Source organism: Elephantulus edwardii, unplaced genomic scaffold (assembly GCF_000299155.1).
Source record: "Elephantulus edwardii isolate Elephantulus edwardi_28Jun2011 unplaced genomic scaffold, EleEdw1.0 scaffold00292, whole genome shotgun sequence".
NCBI classification, from domain to species: Eukaryota; Metazoa; Chordata; class Mammalia; order Macroscelidea; family Macroscelididae; genus Elephantulus; species Elephantulus edwardii.
In genome coordinates, this window is record NW_006400042.1 from 1328247 (window position 1) to 1354174 (window position 25928).

The 25928-nt window shown below is 39.3% G+C and overlaps 1 protein-coding gene across 1 annotated transcript in view; it reads right to left on the reverse strand.

Moving 5' to 3' along the window:
- NOL8 (nucleolar protein 8) overlaps positions 1-25928 on the reverse strand; it is a 51799-nt gene that overhangs the window by 9386 nt on the left and 16485 nt on the right. The window contains exons 4-12 of the mRNA XM_006900736.1: positions 23490-23625; positions 22948-23016; positions 18128-20005; positions 14610-14723; positions 14293-14295; positions 13923-14042; positions 13618-13708; positions 8225-8363; positions 6304-6381 (exon numbers count right to left, since the gene is read on the reverse strand). Coding sequence (XP_006900798.1) covers positions 6304-6381; positions 8225-8363; positions 13618-13708; positions 13923-14042; positions 14293-14295; positions 14610-14723; positions 18128-20005; positions 22948-23016; positions 23490-23625 — 2628 coding nt within the window. The remainder of the gene's footprint in view (positions 1-6303; positions 6382-8224; positions 8364-13617; positions 13709-13922; positions 14043-14292; positions 14296-14609; positions 14724-18127; positions 20006-22947; positions 23017-23489; positions 23626-25928) is intronic.

The window sequence follows — 25928 nt, forward strand, 5'->3', positions numbered from 1 at the left end:
AATTGCTGGGTCAAATGGTATCTCTATTTGCAACTTTTTGAGAAAGCGCCATACCGCCTTCCACAGTGGTTGCACCATTTTACATTCCCACCAACAGTGAATAAGGGTTCCAGTTTTTCCACAACCTCGCCAGCATTTGTTGCTTGCTGTTCTTTTAAATTTTGCTATTCTGACTGGGGTGAGATGATATCTCACAGTTGTTTTGATTTGCACCTCTCTTAGAGCTAGGGGTTTGGAACATTTCTTCATGTGCTTGGTGGCCATCTGAATGTATTCCTGTGCCTGTTTTTCTACTGGATTATTTACCTTTATCTTGTTGTGGTGCTCAAGTATTTTAGAAATTCTAGATACCAGTCCCTTATCTGACATGTCATTACCAAACACTTTTTCCCAGGCTGTGGCTTCCCTTTTTACCCTGTTGGAGAAGTTTTTGGATGTGCATAGGGATTTGATTCTTAGAAGGTGCCATTCATCTATTTTATCTTCTCCTGGTTGTAGATTGAGATATTCTTGTATCTCAACTTCCAATCCCTATTTCAAATATGACACCTAAGATTATAGCTTTGAGTAATTAAAATTTCACAGATTTTTCTCAGTTCAGGGGCCTCAGTCTTTGGTTTTGCTAAAATAAACCAAAATGTCTTGAAGGAAGTGCAATCAGGAGGCAAGGCTAGTGACTCTGCACCTCACATATTTTGGGCATGTTGTCAAGATGACCAGTCCTTGGAAAAAAAAAGCCATGCTGGGAAAGATCAGTCTGTAAGAGAGAGTAAGACCCCAATGGATTGATGCAGTGAGTCTGACAATGGCTTTGAACCTGGCTGAGTTTGTGTGGACGACTAACAGCTACATGCGCGAGCTATCTGGATAAAGGTTGTTTATTCCAGCCAACCTTTAGAATATAGCCATTCTGACTGAAACTAAAAGAAGCCTGAGTTAAAATTTCCCAGGGAAGCTGCACGCACATTTCTGACAGTCTTGGGCTTCAGGGCAGGATGGCAGACTAGACAGATAGCTGTCCAGCCTCCCTAGTACAACTAAGACCAGAAAACAGGTAAAGATATGAATGACAATAATGGAAATCCCAAGCATCAAAGGAAATGAAGTAATTCAAACAAATTAAGGAAGAAACACAACGAAGGCACTGACTAAGGAGGTAGATGGAGCAGTGATTATAAATAGATGATGATTATAAATATGGCATAGCAATGGAAGAGTCTTTCTTTTACTTATCAAGGAAAAAAGTGAATTGGGGGGAGGGAGTGGGCACGGAGAAAAGTACAACAATGAATGACTGGAAACCCCAAGTCTCTGTAAACTTTCATTAAAATTAATAAAAACCAAAACAACAAGGCACAGTTATTTTCACACTTAGGCATGATGCTTTCTTGGTTAGAATGAGCTCTAGCGGCATACTCAGTAGGGGGTTGTGCTGCTAAACCAAAGGTGGTGCCTCTCTGATGGTCTGAATCCTCTAGAAGAAAGATGGGCAATCTCTTTTCTTTCAATTTACATCCTCTGCAAATCTGCTGGAGGCTCAGCTATGAGTTGGTTCTGCATCCAGAAACTTGATCTTGTGAAACTCTCTACACTATCAAGCTGGCTGATGACAATGGAGATGCATATCATCCTCCTCCTCACTGCTCATTAACTGCTAAGTGGTTAGCAGCATTACTATGTCTCAGTCTGACCTCATGCTAGATAATATCATTTTGTAGCCTGTACCAAGAGCATGGACACAGTCCACATTCAAAGACTTGCTGTTTTCAGAGGTCAGCAGACTTCTATTCCTGGTCGATAGCTAGACCATGGACTAGAGGCACCACCTGGGCCACAGCCTCTCTAAAGATCCAATAAGATATGTCCTTGTGGATTGTTTACCTGGCAGACACCACACAGATATTTACAGCAGCAGAACTCCAAGATTGTGCTGTCTTTGGGCATCCTGGGTTGTCAGTGAAGTACCCTGAATGCATCTAATTCCCTGGACTGCACATACCATCCCTGACACCACTGAGGACAACAGTGGCCCATCTCCAAGGCCAGGTGTCCCAAACCAATGCACCCAGATGGGCAGAGGTGATGCCTGTACTTTGGCATCCTTGGGTTCTCAGTCAGCTCTCAGCTGAGCAGAAATTCTGCTCCAACTTGGCACCTCCACACCAGTTCTCCACTGGGCTGGCACAGAGGCTGCCTTAGACCAGACACACACTTCCAACTACCACAGCAGTGACAAGAACAAGTCAGAGACGGAGCCCGTGAGCCCTCCAGGACCCCACTTCCTCCTCTCTTCTGGTGTCTTTGCTTCTTTTTTAATTTACTTGTTACTTAGTTGATCTATGCCTGTTTGATTTTTATTCTTTGCCACTTTCACTCCTATGCTTACAGAAAGTATTGTTCTCACTTATAGATTTTGTTAATATTAAGGTCTTTGTAACATAGACTCTTTCAAATTTTTAATGTAATCAATGATTTTTTCCTTTTTAATTAGTAAGTCCACACTCGGCAATCAGTTAAATATTTTCCTGTATTTCCTCAAGTAGTTTACAGTTTCAGTGTTTATACTTCAGTATTTTGCACAAAGTTTATTTTGAGTATGTTCTACAAACGGAACATCTTTAGGTTTTTTAAAATAGAGATTTTAATGAAAGTTTATAAAGAACTTGGATTTCCATTCATACAGTGTTGCACATTTTCCTCCCTGTCTCCTCCACTCCCAGTTGGCTTTTTTCTTTGGGAACAAAGTTCTCTCATTGTTATACAGTCCACACCCCCTTCCCCCAACCACTTTACTATGCCACTTTTTTCCTGGATTCTCATCATGCCAATAATACCTAATCATGTATTCTTTTTATACAGTTTTCTCACTCATCTGATTCAATGCTGTGTACATTATTTATCCCTTCTTTTTGCTATTGCGAACAAAGCCACAATAAATATGGGTGTGCATATAGCTGCTTGGGTGGCAGTTATGGTTTCTTTAGGGTATATTTCCAGTAGTGGAACTGCTAGTTCAAATGGTATTACTATTTCCAACTTTTTGAGAAAGTGCCATACTGCCTTCCATAGTGGTTGCACCATTTTACACTTCCACCAACAATGAATAAGGGTTCCAGTTTCCCCACAACCTTGCCAACATCTGTTGTTTGCCGCTATGTTGAATTTTGCTATTCTTACTGGGATGAGATAATATCTCATAGTTGTTTTGACCATTTTTAGTTTTATGTTATCACTTTTCTGCTCCATTTTATTTTGTCATTGTTAAGTATTTATTATTTTCTATTTTAAGCATTTATTTTGGGCTGATATATAGCTGTCACCCACTGACTTGTTCTATAATAACAGAACCCAGAGAGTATTCAGAATTAAGTGAGTTTATTGCTAGGCAATGTATTTTACAATTTTTTTTAAAAATAGGAACTCTTAAAAAAAAAGAAAAATAGGAACTCTTTAAAAAAAGAAAAATAGGAACTCTTACAGTTTTAAATTTATTTTAAGAGTTCCTATTTTTAAAAAAAATTGTAAAATACATTACCTAGCAATAATAAAATAAAAAAAATAAATAAAATTTAAAAAGTAAATTTAAAACTGTTAAGAGTTCCTATTTTTCTTTTTTTTTATTATTTTTTGTGTGTGTACTGTCAAATTGCATCTGACTGGTACAGGAGGAGATTGCCCCTCTTTCCTCCAGCACAGCATCTGGTGGATTCAAACTGTGTATCTCTGGGACTGCAGTGCAGCTTCTTGCCACCAGGGCACGAGAGCATCCTATAAGTTTTAAGTAAATATAATCTTGTCAGAAAGAATGACATCATTATTTTGGCTTGTATTTATTAAAAGATAGACTTTATATCTGACTATTACTCTTTCATTCAGTTAATGTTTACCATATGCTCTCTGCTATATAGGTATTGAAGTAAAAAATCCTTAGACTTTAAGGAATTTATAGTCAAGTGGAGAAGTTGGATTCTAACAAAACAATGACAGGTATAATAAAAATTGCAGCTGCGGGGAGCTCTGGTGGCCTAGTGGCAAGACGCTATACTGCAATCCCAGAGGTACATGGTTCAAATCCACCAGATGCTCTGCCGGAGAAGGAGGGACAATTTCCTCCTGTATCAGTCAGATCTGATTTGACGGTACATGCACAAAAAAATAATAATAAAATAAAATTTAAAAAAAATTGCAGCTGTGTTAAAAGGACGGTTATATAATACTTTTGAAGAGTATCAGCCAGAACATAGAAAGAATTGTTAATGCTTGAGCAGAAACCTGAAAAACAAGTAGGGGTAAACTAAGAAAGATATCTTAGACAGTGAGAAAACTTGTGGCTAGGCACTGTGCCAGGAAGGTATAGGTGCTGGAGAGAGGAGGAAGCACGGGGTATGACATAAATCAAGGCTGGAAAAAGTATGTAAGCTCCACACACTGTCGAGCCTGATACAAGGAGTCTATTTTTAGTCCTAAAGCTAGAGTGAAGCTATTGAGAAGTCTCCCACATAGGAGATTTAAGCAGAGCAGGGAGAAGAAGGCAGAAGTGTCGCATATGAAAAGAAATTACTAAAAAAAAAAAAAAAAAAAAGAAATTACTCTGCATGTGCAGGGAGAAGCTGCTGTCCCGCCTGCTGCTTGTCACTGTTGCCACTGAGTAGGCTGTGACTCAAGGTATTTCTTACTGACAACAGAAGGAAACTCTGTTTGGTTCTATACCATCTGTGATGAGCTTTAATATGCTTAAGCCTACCGCTGTGGCCATTCTGCTCAAACATGATGTCGTCTTGTAGTCATCAATCTCTCCTGATGACATGTCCAAAGTAGGAAGACAGAGCCTTACCATGCTCACTTCTAAAAAAAGCATTGTAGCCTTATGACACCCTTGTTTCTTCTCATTTTCTCTTCACTACCCTCACTTCTAAGTAGCATTAAGGTTTTATCATGACACTAATGTCCTTTCCCCCATTTCTTCTCACTTTCTCTTCTTCATGCTTCCTTTTTACTCTTTTGTTTCTATTCTGATTCTTGTTCCTTTTCATGTTGGTTTTTCTCTTACTGCCCAATCATGGTTTTTTGTTGCTTTGTTTCTGCTTTTCCCAACTGAAAACAGCCAGCAATAGCATCCACATAACCCAATAACACACATATCTCTACAGATATACCCAGTGGATAAAACTAGAGATCGGCTCCTGCTCCACCTAATTAAACACAGACAGTAACTAACATTGATCCAGTTTGCCCTCACTGTTGTAAACAGTGAATAGCACATACAGTTCCATCTTCTACCACATGAGGCAGAAGATAGAGGTGAAAGACCAAAAATTGCCAAACTAGCAAGCTGAGTCAAATATATCAAAACAAAAGAATACAAACAGAAAACTGAATAGAAAGCAGCAGATAACTAACTCATTAAAAAAATCAGGACAAAATGGAATGAAGAAGTGACCAAAATACAGAACCAGAATATCTTCTGAAGGAAGCAATGCTATTCAACCTTAATGATAAGGTACTTAAATGCCTTCAATGGCTCGAGAAAATGAAGAAATAAAAGAAGAGTAGAATTAAAATAGTAACATACAGAATTAGTAAGGTGGAGTGTGAGTTCTTCAACAGTAATGTGTTAGAAGAACAATCAGAATAAGAAGGAAAAAAATAAGAAAGTATAAAAATTACGTGGAAAATCTTCAAAAGGAATCTTGGCACTGGAACTTGGAACAGAAAGAGATAAAACAAAACAGAAAAGCAGGGGAAGGTAAGACTTGTTGGAAGAAAATTTCCTTCCCAAAAATTGTTGAAGATTTGCTAGAAGAAAATTCCCTAATCTTTTCACTATCTATTGCAATGTTTCTCCTGGCCCTCAACTGGATTTTTCAGAGGCTGTAAATTGAGTGGCAGGAGGCGGCCCATCTTTCTCTCTCAGAGTAGCTGGTGGATTTGAACTTCCTGCCTTTTGTTTGGGAGCTTTCTAGAAAGCAGAAAAAGAGAACATGAGAGCACAGGTCCATGAATACCTTTTTGAAAGGGCCAGGAGTGCCTCTCACAGCCCCATAGCAGAAAGCAGATAAAAAGCCTGTAGCCCAGCCTACTTTTTCTTCTCCCCTGGTCTTAAATTAAATACTATACGGATGGACTGATGTTGTTAGGTGCTGTTGAGTCGACTGTGACTCGTAACAACCCTTAACAACAGAAAGAAACCTTGCTCTATGCTGCACCATCCTCATGATCTGCGTATTGATTACCCCTCACTTTTCTCACTGCTTGAAACTATGTTAATTCATATCTTTTAAGCAAGAAAAGTTGTAAATTTACCTTTCTTTTAGCTTATCATCTCTTTTTCTTTCAAAGGTGGTATGGTCATGTCTTGTTGGATCATAATGTATGACATCTCTATATAAAAAAAAGAAGTCAGAAGGCATAAATCAGAACACAGACGTCAAAAATAGGCAATTATAATTCAAAACGAGGGAAATTTTAATTTTGAGGTAGGTGGGAATAAATAACAATGATGACTACTGAGCTTTTGAGAAACATGGTTATAGTTGATTTTCTTCGTATCTTTAAAAAAAATTATTTTATACTGGTTTACTTACAAAAGTTTGTATACATTATTTTTATCTTTTTTAATGCTAAAATTTTAAACATAACATATATACAGATAAAACTATCATATCTGAGATTTGCATAAAACATTCTGGTGGCAGGCAGGATAAAGCAGCTAATGATATTGATGGGAACACTGGTCACTTGTTCATAACTACAGAATCTGGATGATAGTAGGCAGTTTCATTACATTACTTCAATCTCAAACTGCCTGGTGAGTTGGTTCAGACTCAGCAACCTTCCATCGGTTTCCAAGGCTGTGAAGGGTAAAGGGAAGAGAGTGTTTCTCTCTCTTGCAGAGCTGTGGTGTATACAAAGTACCAGAGGCTACAGGCCTTTGGGTTACCAGTGCCACTCCCTCCAGACAACGCTGCCAGAGGAGCTCCCTCCCCCCATGACCTCACAGGTGATTCTCTAGTGGGTTTTCAGAAGCTGAAAATTGCACAGGAGGAAACTGCCCATCTTAGTCCCACCATGGATTTGAATAGTGTGCTTTTGGGTTGGCAAGTACACCCTATTTAACTATAAGAGCTTCTTATGACAGAAGACAGACATGGCAATCTGCTTTCATTAAGATTCCATTGCTGTAGGGGAGCTCTGGTGGCCTAGTGGCAAGAAGCTGCACTGCAATCCCAGAGGCGCATGGTTCGAATCCACCAGATGCTCTGCCGGGAAAGGAGGGACAATATCCTTCTGTACCAGTCAGATCTGATTTGACGGTACACAGACACACAAAATAATAATTAAAAAAAAAAAAAAGATTCCATTGCTGTGTGTCAATGAGGTGGAACTGACTCACAGCTGACCCTCTAGTAGGTTTTCAGAAGTTGTAAAGTGCACAGGAGACTACCCATCCATTTTCTGTGAAGCAGCTGGTGGATTTAAATTTTTGGGATCACAGTGCAGCTTCTTACCACTAGGTCACCAGAATGCCAAGATTATACTAGTGCTCTATCTTACATAAGTGTGACATTTTTATAATCAAACTCAATGCACTGTCAGAGATGTGGTATCTTTAAGTTAGCAGCAAAACTCCCTTTAGACCAGGTCACCAGAGAATCTTACTAAACAGTTTAAATCCAAAAATTAAAATTGCCTAAATTTACCAGATATATTTTCATAGAAATAAAAACTATACCATGAACTGCATTCTGACTATTTAAAATAGCTAATATTAACTGTATAAGTTACACTGAGCTATGGTTGCCTGGGCTACAAATTTAGCAGGCTCTCGGCAGGTGAAACATAAGTAATCTCCTGAGATTTATTGCCTTTGAAATGAATGGAAGATCAATTATGACATGGTTCTGACTTGACAGCAACAGTTTAAGAATTAGTCCAAGTTACAGCATATTCCTTCATTCCATTGTTTTTACTAAGGGAAGCAATACTGTAGTAATAGCTAAGTGTATACACTTAGAAGTGATTTCTCTAGAATGAATGTACTTAAGTGAATCACTCACATGAGTAAAAGTTAAGCACATTTATCAGGGTTTTCAGTCACTCTGCTAGAAATCCTGTCTCTGACAGAATTCTACAGAATTTACAATTAACTAGTTTCAAACTGAGTTCAAGAAGTCATTTATGATAAAGGAACATATGGTGTAATGGGGTGAAACAAAATCCATACTTGAATCTCTTTGCAGTTACTGATCCTGTACTTATAGAACTGCTCAAGGTGGTGTTTAAAACATGCTGCATAATGTCCAGTGCTTTCTTTTTTTCTGCAGCAAGTTCTTCTTCCTCTGCGGTTTTCTTTTCACGTGTCTCTACGAGGGAAAGGACAGTCAGTAACTCAAAGGGAAACACAGCTTTACTAATTCCCAATGCCCCTTCCCAGGGGTTAGTGTGGAGAGTGTTGGTCCAGGTTTGAAATACAGGTTATTTATTAAAAAACAAACAAGTTTTTAAAAGCAACAAAAAAGTTTATAAAAACATCCGTGTCTCCCACTGGAGACTTCCTCCCCACCCCCTTTAAAAACAACCCAGCGAAGCAGGTGAGACCTGCCTCTTTGCTCCACACCTGACCTATAGCAGCCCCATGAAGGAAGCAGGACACCAACACTCTCTGCTGCCCAGAAAGACACAGCCACTTTGTGCCTCAGCTGGTAGTCAGGATCCAGCAGTGATGGGACAGAGCTCTGGTTCTGTCGCTGCTGAGTAGTTTGAATGCCTCTGTGTTCATCCCGGTTCTGTTTTCCTCTCATGGCAAGGCTGTGGCCACTGGCCTTGCAGGCAAGCATGCAGAGAACCCCAGCTACATCCTGGCCTTACTCTACAAAGAGGACAACACTGACATGATGCTTAGAAGTTCTGTTACATCTGAGCCCATCCTGCCCACAGTCTGCAATCTGAGAAAGGGCAGGCTGACCAAAATAAATTCTGATGCTGTAAAGGGCAACCAGTATACATTATATGCCCTCAGCATGATCCATCGCTAATTAAAGTGGAGGGGGCAGCATATTTATAAAAAATTTATATAAATATACTGATAAAAAAGTACTGTAAGGTGTATTTTCTCCTCTGGTAATATCCTTTGATGGAAGGCAATTCATGATGGAGATGGTTGGCAGAATTTGTTAATTTTGACATAAAGGAAGTGGCTGAAAGAGCTACTGAAAAATGTGAATAAGATGCTTCTAAATGATCATAAAGCGTCTCTTCGAAGATTTGAGTTGCATGAAGAATGAAAAATAGAACTCATACCTATGGCAGAGGAGTCCACCAATTTTACACCAAGAGTTTTGGAAGGGACACAGAACATGAGTTCCTTAAGGATTTTTCTGGCAAGTCTGGCCTGTTCTATTCATGAATGACTGAGTGAGGAAAGTAAAGTGGAAAATCCAAAGGTCAAATCATTTGAACTGATTGTAGTCAACAATGTGTGACTTTAAAGTAAATTATTTCAATTTTAAAAAAAAATTTATTTTATTAATTTTAATGAACATTTACAGAGATTTTGAATTTCCATTCATTCATTGTTGCACTTTTTTCTCTACCCTCCCAGGTTATTTCAATTTTAACATAAGAATACCTAATGATAGAAGGAAAATATAATGCTAGAAGGACAAGTTCAAGTAACAGATTGAAAATGGAGAAAGAACAAAAGATATGCCTGACTGCTCTAAGAGTGTAATTTCCATTAACAGACATAGAACACTGCTCAAAGGGCTCAGAAACCATGAGAAAGTAAGATGAGCGCCCCAAGAGAGGTCAGGGACAAAAGAGATTCAGCATTGGGAAACACCATGTGTAACTGGAGGCTAATGCCGCAGGGACATTCTGGGATGAGTTCGCATCTGGAGGCACAGAAAGAATTAGGAACCATGAGACTTGGGAAGAAAGCTGGGAGTTGTAATGGAAGTAAAAATAACAAATCATAAACTCATCACTGCTGACCTGATTTGGACTCAACAGCAACCATCCGTTTTGGTCTCTCAGGATGTAAATAATTTTCCCCACAAAGTTATCATTTATTTAAAAAACAAACACCATCCCAAAAGCCTCACTCATTGCCCTTTACGCTGTAAGTCTTTTGGGAGGTGACGGCCCGTCCTTCTCCCACAAGGAAAGCTGAATTGCCGGAGAAACAGCCTTCTCGCTTAGCAGTGCAACTCCCTGCAGGCTCTGCTACCAAAGTGCCCCCTTACGATTTAAAAAACAGATAATAGAGAATAGTCTAAAAGTATTATATTTTAGGGCATTATTTTTATCGTAGGAGTATGCAATGAGGGTTGCAGAGTGGATTATATTTGGGGGTAGGGAGTGGGGTTTGGGGAGGTGCGGGGGGAGGGATTGTGTACCAATGAGGGAGTTTTTCTTTTGCTTTTCAAGGAGAGGAGCAAACGGGAGGGGGGAGGGGTTTGTGCGGGGAGAAGGGTGCAACAATGAATGAATGGAATTCCAAAATCTCTGTAGATGTTCATTGAAATGAAAAATAAACAACCTAAATTAAAAAAAACAAAAAACAAACAGATAATAAAGGTCAATCAGAATGGAGGGAAATGCCAATGCTAACAAAAACTTGAAAAATAAAGAAAAAAGTATTCGGTTTATATCAAAACTGGTTTATGAAAATAAACAAAAAACAAAACACAACCCTCAAAAACAAACAAAAAAAATCCAAAACTGGTTTATGAGAATAGTGTGATCCAAACCCCCATTGTAAGAGACTGTACTCAACTCTAAAGTATGTGTTTCTCAAAAGGACTGTGGGCATTTCATTGTATTCATCGCCCATGCTTCCATTAGAACTTCTGGTTGTTGGGCCCGTGCAAGGACTAGGGTTGGGGAGATGTGATCCAAGTGCACAGGAATTGGCTCTCCCCAAGACTCCTGTGGCTAGCTCATCAGGTAGTAGAGGGACAGGGACAACTAGGTCCATGCATCACTAAACAATGTTGGATATGTTAATGACCAATCTTGTTCATTGCCAATGCATAGGTACCAATTCAGAGCTGACCCTCCAGCAGGTTTTCAGAGGCTTTAAACAAAACAAGGAGGGGAACAAAACTGCCCATCTGTCTCCTGTAAAGCAGGTGGTGGATTCAAACTGGTTGCCTTTGGGTTGGAAGAGCAACACCATAGGTCTTCCACAGTTCAGCAGCCAGCGGTAGTCCTGGGTCTTTGTGTTTGCAGTTTCCTCCCCTGGAAAGGCCTTCCAAGCTCTGGCAGAGTGGATCCCCTCTAAAAACTCAGGTCTCAATTCAAATAATACTTGAGGCCATTGTTGCTGCAGTCACTGTGTCAATCCACTTTGCTGGAAGTCTTTCTCTCCTCTGCCAACACTCCACCTTCCCAAGCATGATGTCTTTCTCTAAGGAATAGCCTCTCTTCACCATCCTTGCTTCTAAAGAGCATCTTGGTTGCACTTTCTCCAAGACATATCAGTTTGTTCTTGTTCATGGGATATTTAGTACTCTTCTCCAACACTACAGCTCAAACCCATCACTTCTTCTGTTTTTCTGCAGTCTGCCAGGGACCTCTCCAAGTTACAGAGGAGCAATGATGTCAGTTTGAAGACTAATAAAGTGCACCTGTTCCAGGCCACTGAACTCTGGCACACAGCTCCATATGAGTGATTAACACACCACCGAAGCAGTAAATGCACAACTTATTCACTTATTTTGCTGTGTCTTCTCTCAGAATGGACACCTCGTTAGGGCAAGGTGCTGTGCTTTGTTCATTCCCTGTCCCACAGCACCTAAGTCTGGTGGGCACCCAGGAGGCGCTAATGCATTGTTGACTGAATTCTACCTCAGCCTGTCAGTTCTCGGCAGAACTTCTGCTACTTTGTCCCAAGGGGAAAACTGGCCTCTGAAGTGAGGTGACCTCGGGTGCCCAGCCTGGGGCTTTGGATGCCATCTGAGCAGCTGAGGAGACCATGGCGCCCAGGCCTGGGACACTAGGCATTTCCTGGGACAGTCACACCAGGAAAGGGTGTAAACCTTTTTAAGAAGAGCTTGTCCAGCCTTCTCCCATGATGTGTCCTGTGGATTTGAGGGACTGACCTTATGGTCAGGCACTAGGGCTCACTAAATCAAAGTAAAGGGAAGGTTAATAGTGAAATATTACAGGTTGGCTGAGGAAAAATCACCACTTTACTTAGTGAACAAATTATCCATAGCTATGAGGGAATATATATATATAATCACAAGACTTGTAAGGAGGCTGACAAAGGTACCTGAAGATACGAGTGTAACCATAGCATTCAGCTTCTAAATGTAGATAATTTCTAAGGTTCACCATGGGGACTCTGAAGAACTAAGGAATTCATTCCGTTGCTGTCATGTATCATCAGTATATTTTTGAAATGTACCATTTAATAATTACTTCAAACAATAATGATAATAATAAATTCAGAGATGGTATTCCTAAAGTATACCTAGGGTAGGAATGATTGAATTAGATATAATTTTTCATTTCAAACATTGACATAAAAAAGAGAAAATGGTATGCAAAGAAGGAATGTAAACAGATACAGCAATATTCACTGCAGCATAGTTACTATGGCCAAAAGATAAAAACAAACTAAACAGCCATCAACATATGAATGGACATAGAAAAAGTGATAAAAACACAAAACAGAATATTACTCATTAAGATAAATTATTAACTATTATTAGTTAAAGAAAAAAAGAAGATACAATACACAACAACAGATGGGCAAATATTGCATGCCCTTATTTATATGAAGAATTCTGAAGAGGCAAAGACCTTGTCACATACATGAGTCTCTCCTAACCCCATTACTTCTGCCAAAAAGAAACAAAAAAACAAAGGAAGGAAGGAAGAAATGATGTGGCAACTAGAAAACTGGTATTTTGAAAGAATGTCTTTTTCAACCCCACAAGACAACTCTGTTGATAAAAAGGAAGGAACTAAAAGAAAAGTGAAGGATGCACATGAAAAGGATAAAGGAAGTGTGAATAAGGAGGATTAAGGTACTGACAGATATAACTCAAGAAAGAAAAGGAAAAAAAACCAAAAGCATTAGGAGTAAGGATATGGAAATCTGAGGTGAAGAATTTGAGGGAGCTCATTACATGTGGCCACCCCTGCCAAGTTGGAGGGTAAAGTTCTTTAAAAATAAGAGAACATCTTGAAGAAAAAAATCTAGACTACTGATAGGAAAAAACATCAATGCTGCAGTGCTTTTCTGCACCTAAACAAATGCTTTCTTTTTTAGAAAGCCAAGTATAACCTTAACTGTTTCTGTGTCTTTAGGCAGCACATGTTCTTTTGTTGATGTGGGTGTTTGTGTTATGACAGGGTTGGGATGGAGTTAAAAACAGAACTAGGCTTAGGCTACCCATTTCCTGATCTTTCTGGCGGCTTCAAGTAACTATGTGTTTCTAAGCAAATTAATAAATGCAAATTAATCTGAGGAATATTAAATTAGCTCCTCAATTAAATGTCTTGAGTAGAGAGTTGAATTTGTTAAGTGAAGGAGGCACACTAGATGACATCTAAGGGTTCCACCTCCTTTGACCTCATGACTGGTTTGGATATGGAGATAGTTACCTTTCTGTTCCTCTTCACTGTCACTTTCTAGAAATCGAGAGTCCATGCGAAATCGATGATCAGTGCCAAAGTGAGACTGTAAATCCATGAGCTACAGAAAAAATACAAGACAATTAAGAGGCAAACTTCTCCCCGAGCATTAAAGTCCACTAATGTTTCAATACAAACACCTATCCATGACTTAATAGAAAAGGAGAGTACTTCCAAAATATCTCAACACTGGATGCTTGCCAAGGCTTGTGTACTATCTTGGTCAAAGAACTGCGTAGAATAAAGAAGTTTTATTATTTTTAGTTTTTACTAACCTTTTGGCCAGCTCTGCCTTCAAACTGAGGTTTGATTTTAAACCTCTTGTTGTCATCTTCAGAATCAGAGTCCTCATCACTGCTGCTATCAAATAGCTTCCCAGATGTTTTCGAAATGAACTGTTTTCAAGTTGATCAAGAGAAAAAAACCCAAACATTAGTGAGTAATCAATATATACTTTTATGATTTATATACTTTATACTTCTCACAAATGCCCATCCATCTAGGCCAGAACATAAATTCCTGTTTTAGTATTTAACTGACATTTGACAATATTCAGGGGCTTTAGGGGTGTAGTGTGTAGGGAGCTGTACTGTGAACCCAAAGGCGGTGTCTCTCTGGTGGTTCTGTGAGAGAAACATGGGCAACCTCCTCCCATGCAATTCTGTCTCTGAATCAATGCAGTGTCAGCCATGAATGAGGGATGATCTCACTTATCCAGAGGATCTTCAGTACAGTCTAGCATAATGGTGGTAGTGAATTAATTTTTCAGATAGTTTGAGTAATATAGTCATGGAGAAAAAAAATTTCCAAGACACTTGTAGTATCAGTGTATGGGGATCTGGAGAACATAGGATTGCACAGTAGTTCCCAGGACAACCTCATAGAGAAACTGCAAGTTTTATGGAGGTCTTATTATGCAACAAACAAAAATGATTGCTTATAGCAATGTCCTAACTTCTTACCTTCACAAGCTCCTTTTCTGGATGGTTCTGTTCTCGAACAGATGTCTCTCTTGTTTCACTTTCACTGTCAGAACCAAAGATGATGTGTGTTGGCTTGACCTCTGAATGATCATCCTAAGGAGGTTATAAAAAATGGTAAACCTTAAATTAATCCAATCTCAAATTATCATGTCCAAACCCAATCTCCTCTTTCCTAGTCTACTTTCTATCCTATCCTTATCTCAAAGAATGCCACTATCATGCACTTGTTGCCCAAGACAAAAACATAAAACTTTTCTAAGTTCAGTAGATAGGAGGAATGGCTATCTTCTTGACAACAGGCCCTTGAAAACAGTATGGACAAGGGAAGAACATTGTTGGAATAGAGTGCTATAAGATAAGCCCCTTAGCCTGGAGGGCACACAAAATACAATTGGGGAAAAGCTGCTTCCCCAAACTAGAGTCTACTCTAAGCATGAGGTTAGAAGGAAGCTTTCACCCAATGAAAGACCTTCATTTGCTGCCATGGCAAGACTCAAAATGAGGAGAAATAGTTGTAAACATCCAATAATAACTGGGACATGGGATGTAAGAACTATGAATCTTAGGAAAATGTGAAGTTGGATAAAACTAAAATGGAATGCTGAAAGATTTCCATCCTAGGCATTAGTGAGCTGAAAAGTGGGACTGGAAAGGAACACAATGCCTCAGATAATTACATGACAATATTGTGTTAGAAATGACAGATTGAAAAGGAATGGTTTTGGCATTCATTGTCAAAAAGAGCATTTCAAGATCTATACTGAAGTACAATGCTGTGAGTGACAGGATACTATTCATACACATACAATGCAGTCTTGTTAGTACACCATTATTCAAATATACACACCAACTAAGGCAAGGACGAAGAAATTGAGGATTTCTACCAACTCCTGCAATGTGAAATTGATTAAACATGCAATCAAAATGTATTAATAACCATAGTTACTAGAATATAAAAACAGAAAACAGAAGAATGACTGGCAGTTGGAAAATATGGCTTTAGTGACAGGAATGAGGCTGCAGATAGATTTTTGTACAATGATAATACTTAAAAGAAAAAAAATATTTAAATGGTGACTGTATACATGGACTTCATCTGATTAGCTACACAGAAATCAGGTGGATTACATCTATGGAAAGAATTGTTGGAAGAAGCTGAATATCAGCAGTCAAATCAGGCCAAGGATAATTAACTACTCATATGCAAGTTTACATTGCAGCTGAAGAAGACTAAAACAAGGCACAAGAACTAAAATATGACTTTAAGTGTATAAAAACTGAATTTAAAAACCATATTAAGAATAGATTTGATGCACTGAACTCTAATGACCAAAGTTGTGGAATAAATAACATCAAGGACATCATTCACAAAGAAAGCAAAAGTTCATTATAAAAGGAAGGAATTAAGAAAAAATCAAAATGGATGTCAGAAAGACCCTGAAATTTGCACTGAAATTAAAATCCCAGGGAGCTCTGATGGCCTAACGGTAAGAAGTTGTGTTGCTAACCTAAAGGCACGCGGTTTGAATCCACCAACTGCTCCCTGGGAGAAAGATGGGCAATTTCCTCCTGTGTGATTTACTGCCTCTGAAAACCTGCTGCAGGCTTAGGAATGAGTTGGCTCCAAAGTGATGATACATGCTATAACAAGAAGCCAAAACTAGGGGAAGGAATGTTGAAAAGAGCAGAATAGCAGATTTCAAAGGGCAGCTGGAGAAGACAAAGCAAAGAATTATAATAAAATGTGCAAAGAGATGGAGTTTGAAAACTAAAAGGGAAGAAAATGTTTGGCATTTCTCAATCTGAAAGAACTGAAGAAAATATTCAAGCCTTGAGTTGCAACCCGAAGAATTCATGGTCAAAATCTTGAATGATGCAGGCAGCATCAAAAGAATACAGAGGGAATACACTGAGTCACTGTATCAAAAAGAACTGGCTAACAGAAGAATTTCAGGAAGCAGCATATGATGAAGTGTGGCTGTTGGGTTAGTAGTGCAACACTCTGTGGACTAGGTAGGGTACCAGTACTGCTCAACAAGACAGGAAACAACAAAACCTGGGGAGGGAGACTGGAACTCTCACACACTGCTGGTGAGAATGTAAAATGGTTCAAGCACTATGGAAAGCACTTTGGCACTTCCTTAGAAAGTTGGGAATAGAAGTACTAGTTAATTCAGCAACTGCACTACTAAGTATAGATTATAAAGAAAAGCTGCGATATGAACAGATTTATGCACACCCATGTTCACTGCAGCATTATTTATAACAGGAAAGTGATACAAATGTATCCAAAATAGATAAGTATGGTACATTCACATAATGGAGTACTGTGTAACAGTTAACACTTAAAAACAACTACAAAATTATGAAACACATACCATGTATACACCTACAGTTCATAATGCAGAGTTAAACAAGCCAGTCACAAAAGAACAAGGATTACTTAAGACCACTGCTATAAAGAGCTGAGGAAAGGTTTACCAGGAATGGGAAGGGAAGAAGTGGAAAGATAAGACTGGTATACAGGGAAGTATGGAAAGATCAATGGAAATCAGAATAATAGGGTGGTAGTGAAAAAGAAAGACTATATTGTGGGTACTGAAATTAATGTTACTGAAGAAAATGTTAGAAATGATGAATCAAAATTTAATTTGCTTTGTAAACCTTTACTTAAATCACAATTAGGAAAGAAAATGCACTGCCTCAGAAACCCAGAGAAGGGTTACTGTGGGTTGAAATTGACATGACAGCAGCAGTATAGTGAATTACGTGGTGGCCTACTGGACAAGGAGTTGTGCTGTCAGGAGTTGTCATCAGGGACAAAGATGGGCAATATCCTCTAGTGTGGTTTCCAACCTCTGAAAATTTCCTGGGGGAACAGGTATGAGTCAGTGCTGACTCACAACTCGTGGTGTTTTGTTAAAGTGTCCAGTTGCTAACCCAAAGGTTGTCAGTTTAAACTCATTAACCACTCCATAGGAGAGATGTTGCAGTTTGCTTACATAAAGATTTCTAGTCCTAGAACCCCTTCAGGCAGTCCTGCTTTGCCTGTCCAATAGGGTTGCTTTGAGTTAAACTTGATGGCTATGGTTTGGTCAGAGTTACAAAATTTTGTCAAGACTGCTATAGTGGTTATATGTAAATTCAAAGACAAAACATCACTATCACAGAAATTTTAAATGAAAATGACGTATTTGATGAAACACAATGTTCTTAAATGAGCTGTAACAATGGGCTCCAGTATATCAGGCATAGCATAGGGCAAAGTTCATATCCCTTGGTTGGTCATAGGGTTGTTTAGTTGACAGCACCTAACAATAATAAATAAATTAAGTTTAATTTTACTTTCTTAGTGATATACTAAAGATTAGTGATAAAAATATAACTCAGGGCATAAATATAAAACTGGTAAATGCTTAGATGACCATCAGCTCTACAGCAATAAGCTTTCCTATGAATTGGGAGTTGTTAAATAAATAGATTTGGAATATACTTACCAAGTTTGCTAGAGCATTATGAACCAGCTTCTTTTGCAGTTCTTTTGCTTTCTGCTTGGCATCTAAGGCTGCCAAGCGCTTTTGATTATCTTGAAAATATCGATCCTTGGTAACATCTGATACACTACTAACAGAATAGGAAAAATCACTGTTGCTTTCTTGAGTCTTCTTATTGGACCCCCATCCAGGGCTATCTTTTCCAGAAGAGACCTCTGGTGATTTCTCAGGAGATCTAAGGCAGTGTGAAACTGTACCTTCCTTTTCTGAACCACCTTCTACATTTGAGGTAATATGTGGACGGTCTTCATTAACATCTATCTTGTCAATGTCTGCACAAAGACTTAAAGACCTATTATACTTTAATGGCCACAGACTACAAGGAGTCCTTTTACTTCCCATTTCTGAACTACCTGGGTAAATCACCTTGTTATCCTGGCTCCCAAAAGGGGCCTGTGTGTCCTGTGTCTTTTTTTGAAACAGGCCATTTGCCTTCTTTGTCTGACAGTATGAACTGAATTCACTAGAGGAGTCATTAGCAGAGGAGAGTCCCCTTCCTGTGGAAACCCTACTGAGATACTCAAATTTCAAGGAATTAGTATCTTTACCAGTAGGGTCAGAGGTAACACCCATGGTTAATGAGTTCTTCCTGGATTCCTTTTCATACAAAGAGCCTATTCCTTTGAAAGCCTGGAATTTATTTTCCTTTAGATTCTGTTGATGACAGATGTTTTCTCCTTCTAAGAGAGAAGCCATAATCTCCTCTGGATAAATGCACTGTTTGTCTCTGGGTGCATTGACAGGGATCTTGTGACTCTTGGAAGTTCTGACAAACGGGCAGCAGCTGCTGGCTTCCTGAGTATCACTCCTGAGACTTTCTTTCAGAGCCTCATCATGACAATCCAACTGATCCAATTCAGTCAGAGGGGGATCCCCAAGGAGACAGTTCTCCATTGTAGGGTGACATCTCCTGCCTCGCTTGGATGCAGATGATTCTGACACACAGCCAGCAACTTCACCGCTACCTGAACCAGATGGAGATTTACAACTGAGAAGCGTAATCTCATTACAGACCCCTAACCTTGCTTTCCTCTGCTTCGTCTGTATTTTAATACAATCAGCAGAAACCTCACAATGTTTTCTGTCTTTGGAAGCAGCTTTCTTGCATAAAGATTTTTCTGTATTTAAATGTTTTGTGCTCCTTCTAGCAATTACTTTTTTCACTGCAATGATTTCATCTGTATCTTCCGAGTCACAGTTACAATCATTTCCTGTAGCATCATTACAAGCTTGGCAAGAGGTTCTGGTATTTAAATTTGTTAAAAAGGAAAGTTTGTGAGCATCTGATTTGAAATCATCCCTTACAATTACAAAGGGATCACCTTCAGATTCTTTTATGGAGGACCATGTAGTTTTCCCCAAGTGTTCCTCTCTTGCAATCACTGCTCTTAACTCATCTTCAGAATTGGTATCATCATCAGACATGCTATTTTTCTTTCTGGCAGACTTGAAGTCCCAAACCTGAAAAGGCACATTTTTAGATTTCTGATGATCAGAATGAGGTGTGTAGGGAGATTCCGAAAAATGAATGGACCCACAAAGTATGTTTCGTGCAGCCTGTGGCTGTGGTAAGTGGTGAATGCCTAGCCCTGAACTGGGGCTTGGAGGAATAGCTGGAGACCCAGTGGCACCTTCACCGCACTCCTTTTTGATTGCCTTCTTTGGTCTGTGAAAGTCTAAGAACTCCCCTCGTCGTTTCTTACTCAGTGGATCATTCCCTCCTTCCAATTCCCAAGTGAGGTCGGTTACAGGGATTGCCTTGGTAGAATTCTCTATTTTCTTCAGGTTGTGGCAGTATTTTGATGGATCATATTTTATGATGTTACAGACAGTGAAGGAACAAAACAAAAGTACTAGGTTTTAGAAAAATTTATCAATCTGATAAAACAAACAGAAACATTGTTTAATCTTGGGCACATAATTGTCTTAAACTAGGTTCTAATCAAACTGAATGAAGAGTGTACTAGTAAAAGGCAAAATCAAGAACTACCATTATTAGTTGACAGAAATACCTTAAGACATAATAGCAAACCTATTCAAATTATATTCTAAGTACACAGGTTCAAGTAAACGAGAAGTGTGAATCCATTAAGCGGTCATTGTGAATCAGAGAATTGGAGGATGAAGGATGACAGAGATATACAACATTTATCTTTTTTTCTTTTCAAATACCTGTCTTTTCAACATTAACTCATCTCAACTCTCCTGATTTTCCTAGCTCAATGAAGTCCACTTCACACACTACACAATCACTAAAATGCATTTCATAGATCTTAAAGGAAACAGAAAGAGCCCTAACTTTTAAAATTTAGGTGACAATGGGATAGGAGTCTTGGGAAGGGAGTAGTGAGCCCTTTTTGGAGTCTGAGGCAGCAGACGGCATTATTGGGGAACTTATGGAAAGTAACATGTTCAAAATAGTAGTTGACTATCAGTTTTGAACTTGGCACTGTTGCTTCCCCACTATGCTACCAACTTTGAGTCCGGAACAACAGCTGACTTCCACTGTACTGGTAAGATTTGGTTGCTATCAGAACCTAATGGAGTTGCAGGGCTGCAATTTGTAATTTTTGCTCATTCCAATTACTGCTCCAGTTTGTTCCAATTTGGTATGTCTGAATGTTGCTTCCTTGGCTAGGAACAAACTAGGCTGACTTGGCTGGAAGCCCTGCTCAATCAGCAGCTCACTGGAGGTGTGTTCACAGCCTGCTCCTTCAACACTATTCTCCCTGATGTTAGTGGCTGCGATTAGATGAAGTCAGCAATCAAAAAGAAGAAGCCACTATCTCCCTGACTTTAGTGTCACTGGCAAGCTCTGGTGATGTGGTCTGTAGGGAGTTATGCTGCTTCCCCAAAGGCCACACCTTCCTGGTATTCAGGAGAAAGAGAAATATCCTGTGTGATTTACAGCCCCAGAAACCCGATGGAGGGTAAGCCACAAATTGATTCTGACTCGGCTGCAGTGAGTTGGAGTGCCAGCAACAATTTTGCTGAGGCCTTGATCTGGCTTGAGGTGCAGTAACCTCAATAAAGGACACTGGTGAGTTTTCCTTCCTCTAGCCTCAGGTACTCTGGTGGTGCAGGCTATAGGGAGCTGTCCTGCTAGTGCCAAGTCCACATATCTCTGGCCATCTGAATCTACCAGCCACTCAGGAAAAGGTGGGCTTGTCCACCTTGGAAACCAGATGGAAAGTAGACTCAACAGCAATGACTTGGAGCCTCGGGAGTGACAGCTATTTGGTCCAGTTAGTAATGTTTGGGAAACCTCATCATCAGTTTTTTGCTCCTCTGGCATCTTTAAGACCAGCTGTGGTAAGTGAAAGAGAGGATGACCCTTGATGAGATGGACTGGACCTGTGACTACAGCAATGGGTACAAGTGTGTCAGAGATGGTGAGGATGGCTCAGAATTGGACAGGGTTCATATCTGTTGTTCACAAGGTTGCTATAAGTCATACTTGACTCGATGACACCTAATAACAACATGTGTATTACATTCCCTCTGATTAAAAAAGGGACTGTGGTGGTATAGTGGATTAAGTGACAGGCTTCTATCTAAAAGTTTGCCAGTTTGAATCCACCATCTACTCCAAAGAGGAAAGAAAGATGAGGCAGCTGATGTTAATAAAAACGTACAGCTTTGGAAACCTACAGTTCTACTCTGTTCTTTGGGATCATGAGTAGAATGGTAGAGTTTGATTTTTTTGGTTGTTAAGTACTTGTCTGAAATATCTTGAAGGGTTTCTGCTTCCTCACTGAATGATACAAAAAGTGGAGACAAATGTCCTCTGCTCATGTTTCCCTGACAGATAACCTGTCCTTATTTGCTTAAGGTCACTTGGATCATCCTGGGTTCATAATATTTCCCTACCAATCATTCTCTTGCCTGCTACATATTTTCTATCTATGCTTTCCTGAACTTCTTTCTATCCCTTATCTACTAAACTAGAATGGATTAAAAGTTTTAAAGGATACAACTCAGAGTGCTAAGGTATTTTATAGAGCCTTAACTTAATGACATTGATCTGTTAGCAACCACCTTAGCTCATCAAAGGAAACGGGAAAAAACAGGTATATTAATAATGAAATAGATTTTATGGAACTTTATATAGAAAATCTCATTATATCCGCTAATGTTTCAAACACAGATGATTAGGTCTTATCTAGAAATGGAAACAATTATAAAGGCCTAGAGATTTGCTGATAAAATGAGCTCAATTTTAAAGGTATAAACTTAATTCAGCTCACTGTTATTGAGTCAAAAAGCAATCAACAGCTGATACATAGGTGGGTTTGTGAGGTTGTAACTGCATAGGAGGATGCTGCTCAACTTTCTCCTAAAGAGCAGTAGCTGGATTTAAACCTGTGGTGGTAGCTTTTGGCAAGCAGCACAACCCCTTACCAATTATGCTCCCAAAGGTTTAAAGCAAACTTAAAAAAACATATTCCACATTTCTAAATCCCAGCTTGACCAACTGAATAGAACTATGTAAAACAGAAAGGAATGTGTCTATATTTATTGCACACTTGCACATCAATTCGATATACATAGTATAAAGTATTCCTTCTGTGAAACCCAGAACTCAGAGAGGATTGTGCATCTCTTAGGAAAATGACATAGCAAAGCTATTTTTCTCTTGGCTTTGGGCTGTATTTGTGCACTAAATCTTTATTGTAAAAATTAAATGGAAATCTTTCTTTTAAAAAAAAATGACATACTATGATAAATACTAATTAACCACAAAAAGTCCATCAAAAGGATATTTTATGTTTAAGATGATTCTTAAGGTGAAGGACAGGTAAGATTCTTCCAAATTTACTCACAACCCAGTCCTAAAAAGGGAAAATAAGAATGCATTTACTATACATGTTACAAAAGTAAAAGATCATCTTAACCAGCACACTATAGAATTTGTACAGAATGTATGAGCTAAGAGTGGGCCAGGGTCATTTTAGGGTATAGTTTTCCGACAATAAAGGAAAATTACCAAAGGGAAAAAAATGTGAGGGACAAACAGAAAAGGGTGACTCTCACACTAATCTGGCAGAAGCCACAGAGGTGCTATGCAGGACTGAGGCATTATGAAGACTGTGTGAATGACTGCTCCTCATCCCCTCTGCTTATTTCTCTACAACTTGTATGGAACTGTGCTTACCAGAGTTTTAACCATAGCATGAAAAGAAAAAGCACTGTCCATGGTGTTTAAAAAGAATGGGAATAAAATTGGCTTCCAGCCTGACATCCCTGGTCGTCTGGCTGAAGGCGTTGGTACCTTGCCTAGCCAGGGTTACCAGAGAAAACTCACTTTCCGTCCTGGTACTTCTGTTCCTGGCACTGCTTTCACATGCAAATCAGTCATTTCCATCTTTCTTAATGGGTTAGTGTTGCCTTTTATTGAGTTTTCTTGTTTTGCTTTTGTGTCTTCTCTCTCTTGGGCCAATCTGAATTAAAAAAAAAAATTAAATAAGCAATCAACAAAATGGCTCCCTTATGTGATCCTAAATGAACACTGTAAGTAAATGGCTTTTCAGTACTGAACAATAAAAATAAATACACTGTCATTGGGTGTGAATAGCCTATATGGCTTTCCTGAACACAAAAAACTAGAAAGAAAACTTATTCTTTATTCCACATCCTAACATTAACATTTCATACAGGAAATGGATATGTGTGTATATGCACACACATACAGTTTTTTTTTTCCTATAATTATATTTTATTAATTTTCATAAACATTTACAGAGATTTTGGGCTTCCACTCATTCATTGTTGCACTATTCTCTCTACCCTCCTCCCAGTTTGTTCTTGTCCAAATGCCACAGTGCTTGTCAAAGCCAGTTCCGATTAATCTTCTTTGTCAGTGTATCCTTTGCCATTCCCTATCACTCCTCCCTGAGAGAGACTTCACCCTGAGTCATAAGGAAAAGGGGACGGCGTATTCTCTTAGCTACTTCCTGCTGAAAAGGGACGCTGTGGGTTTCAGGGTGAAGATCTTCTCTCACTACTCTAAAGGGCCCCTTTGGCAGTAGGAAACACATAGACTATTATGGAGATTGATTTTGGAATTCAGATGCACTCTTATTGATTGTGCAATTTTTTTATTCTTTTGATTTCTATGGTCTGGCTGAAAGCTGAGCCATAGGGGGCAAGATTATCCTAGGTCTGAAGGCTGTGAATAAAGGCCAAGACTCAGGGGTTACACCTGTCTCTACCAGTTTTTTTAAGGTGCCTTCTACTTAATTACTCACACTGATCCTATGCATAGCCAGCCACCCTGAACCCTGCCCTATTCTTTGCCATCCTTAACATTTCTAATTTACTTTTTAAAAATTTTTATTTTATTTTATTATTTGTGTGTGTGTGTACCGTCAAATCAGATCTGACTGGTTCAGGAGGAGACTGCCCCTCCTTCCCCGGCAGAGCATCTGGTGGATTTGAACCGTGCACCTCTGGGACTGTAGTTGCAGCTTCTTGCCACTAGGCCACCTGAGCTCCCCTAATCCTTAACATTTCTGACACACCAGACCCCACTGATTCAGTCACTGTGTCAATCCATCTCATTGGGGTCTTCCTCTCTTTCACTAACTCTCACCTTCCTAAGCATGATGTCCCTTTCCAAGGAATAACCTTACCTAGCTACATGTCCACAGTGTGAAAGATTAAGCTTTGTTGTCTTTGCCTCCAAGGAACACTCTGGCTGTACATTTTCCAAGACATATTTCTTTGTTCTTGTGGCAGTCTACGGGATATTCCATGTTCTTCTCCAGCCTTGTTTTTTAATGTTTTTCAGGTTTGTTTCCTATTTATGCCCACTCTGTTAGATCTTCTACTGTGATACTTTAGAGACCAGACCAGTGGTAGTTCTTCTGGTTTCCTTGTAACCAAGGGAAGAAGTTTCCTCCTAGTCTAGCAGGATAACTTAGGAAGGGCTCCTTATGAAGCTAAAGTACTTCTGTTATGAGGGCAATTAAGAGAGGATCAAGTCTTTTAGTTAAGATTTATGTCTCTTAAGCCCTACATTCCATAGGTGAGAATTTCTCCTTTTCAGTCATGACATTAAGCTATCTTGCTCAACTAGCCTAGAATATGATCGCAAGAGGAGAGAAGGAGATTCTGTCTAGAATAAGATCATCAGGACAAAGAGAAGGAATAAGCTGGATTACATTCTGCTGTTTTGTGTCTTCCCTATAGAAGTCTTGAAGTCTTGAAGGAAGAGAGGCAGATTCAGGAAGCTCTTCCTCCCCAACCCCCAAAATATTAGTATATAACAAATCTGACTGAATCCACTCCAGTCTGTGTCTTCAAGACTGGTTTCCCAGGTGGCAGAAGCTAAGCTTTTTGGTAACAACAATGTTCTCTCATTCTCATAATTAAGTTAGTGCTTTGTTGCTGTTATGTTAGGAGCTGACCATGACTCCTAAAGACCCTATAAACAATGGCTCTGAATCTGGCTCTGTCCTGAGCCAAACTCACCACTTCTGACACATCTGACCCCATTTCTACAGTCACTGTCAATCCATCTCATGCAGGGTCCTCTCCTCTTGTGCTAATCGTCCACCCTTCCAAGCATGACGTCCTTCTCCAAGGACTAGTCCCTCCTGGCTACATGCTCAAAGTATGTGAGATGGAGCCTCAAAATCCTTGTCTCAAAGGAGCCACTGAGTGCTTTGGAGAAAGACAATCTTATTTTTGAACTATTTTTCTTAGCAGTGTCTGAATTTGCTAAGAATGCAACAGCTTACCA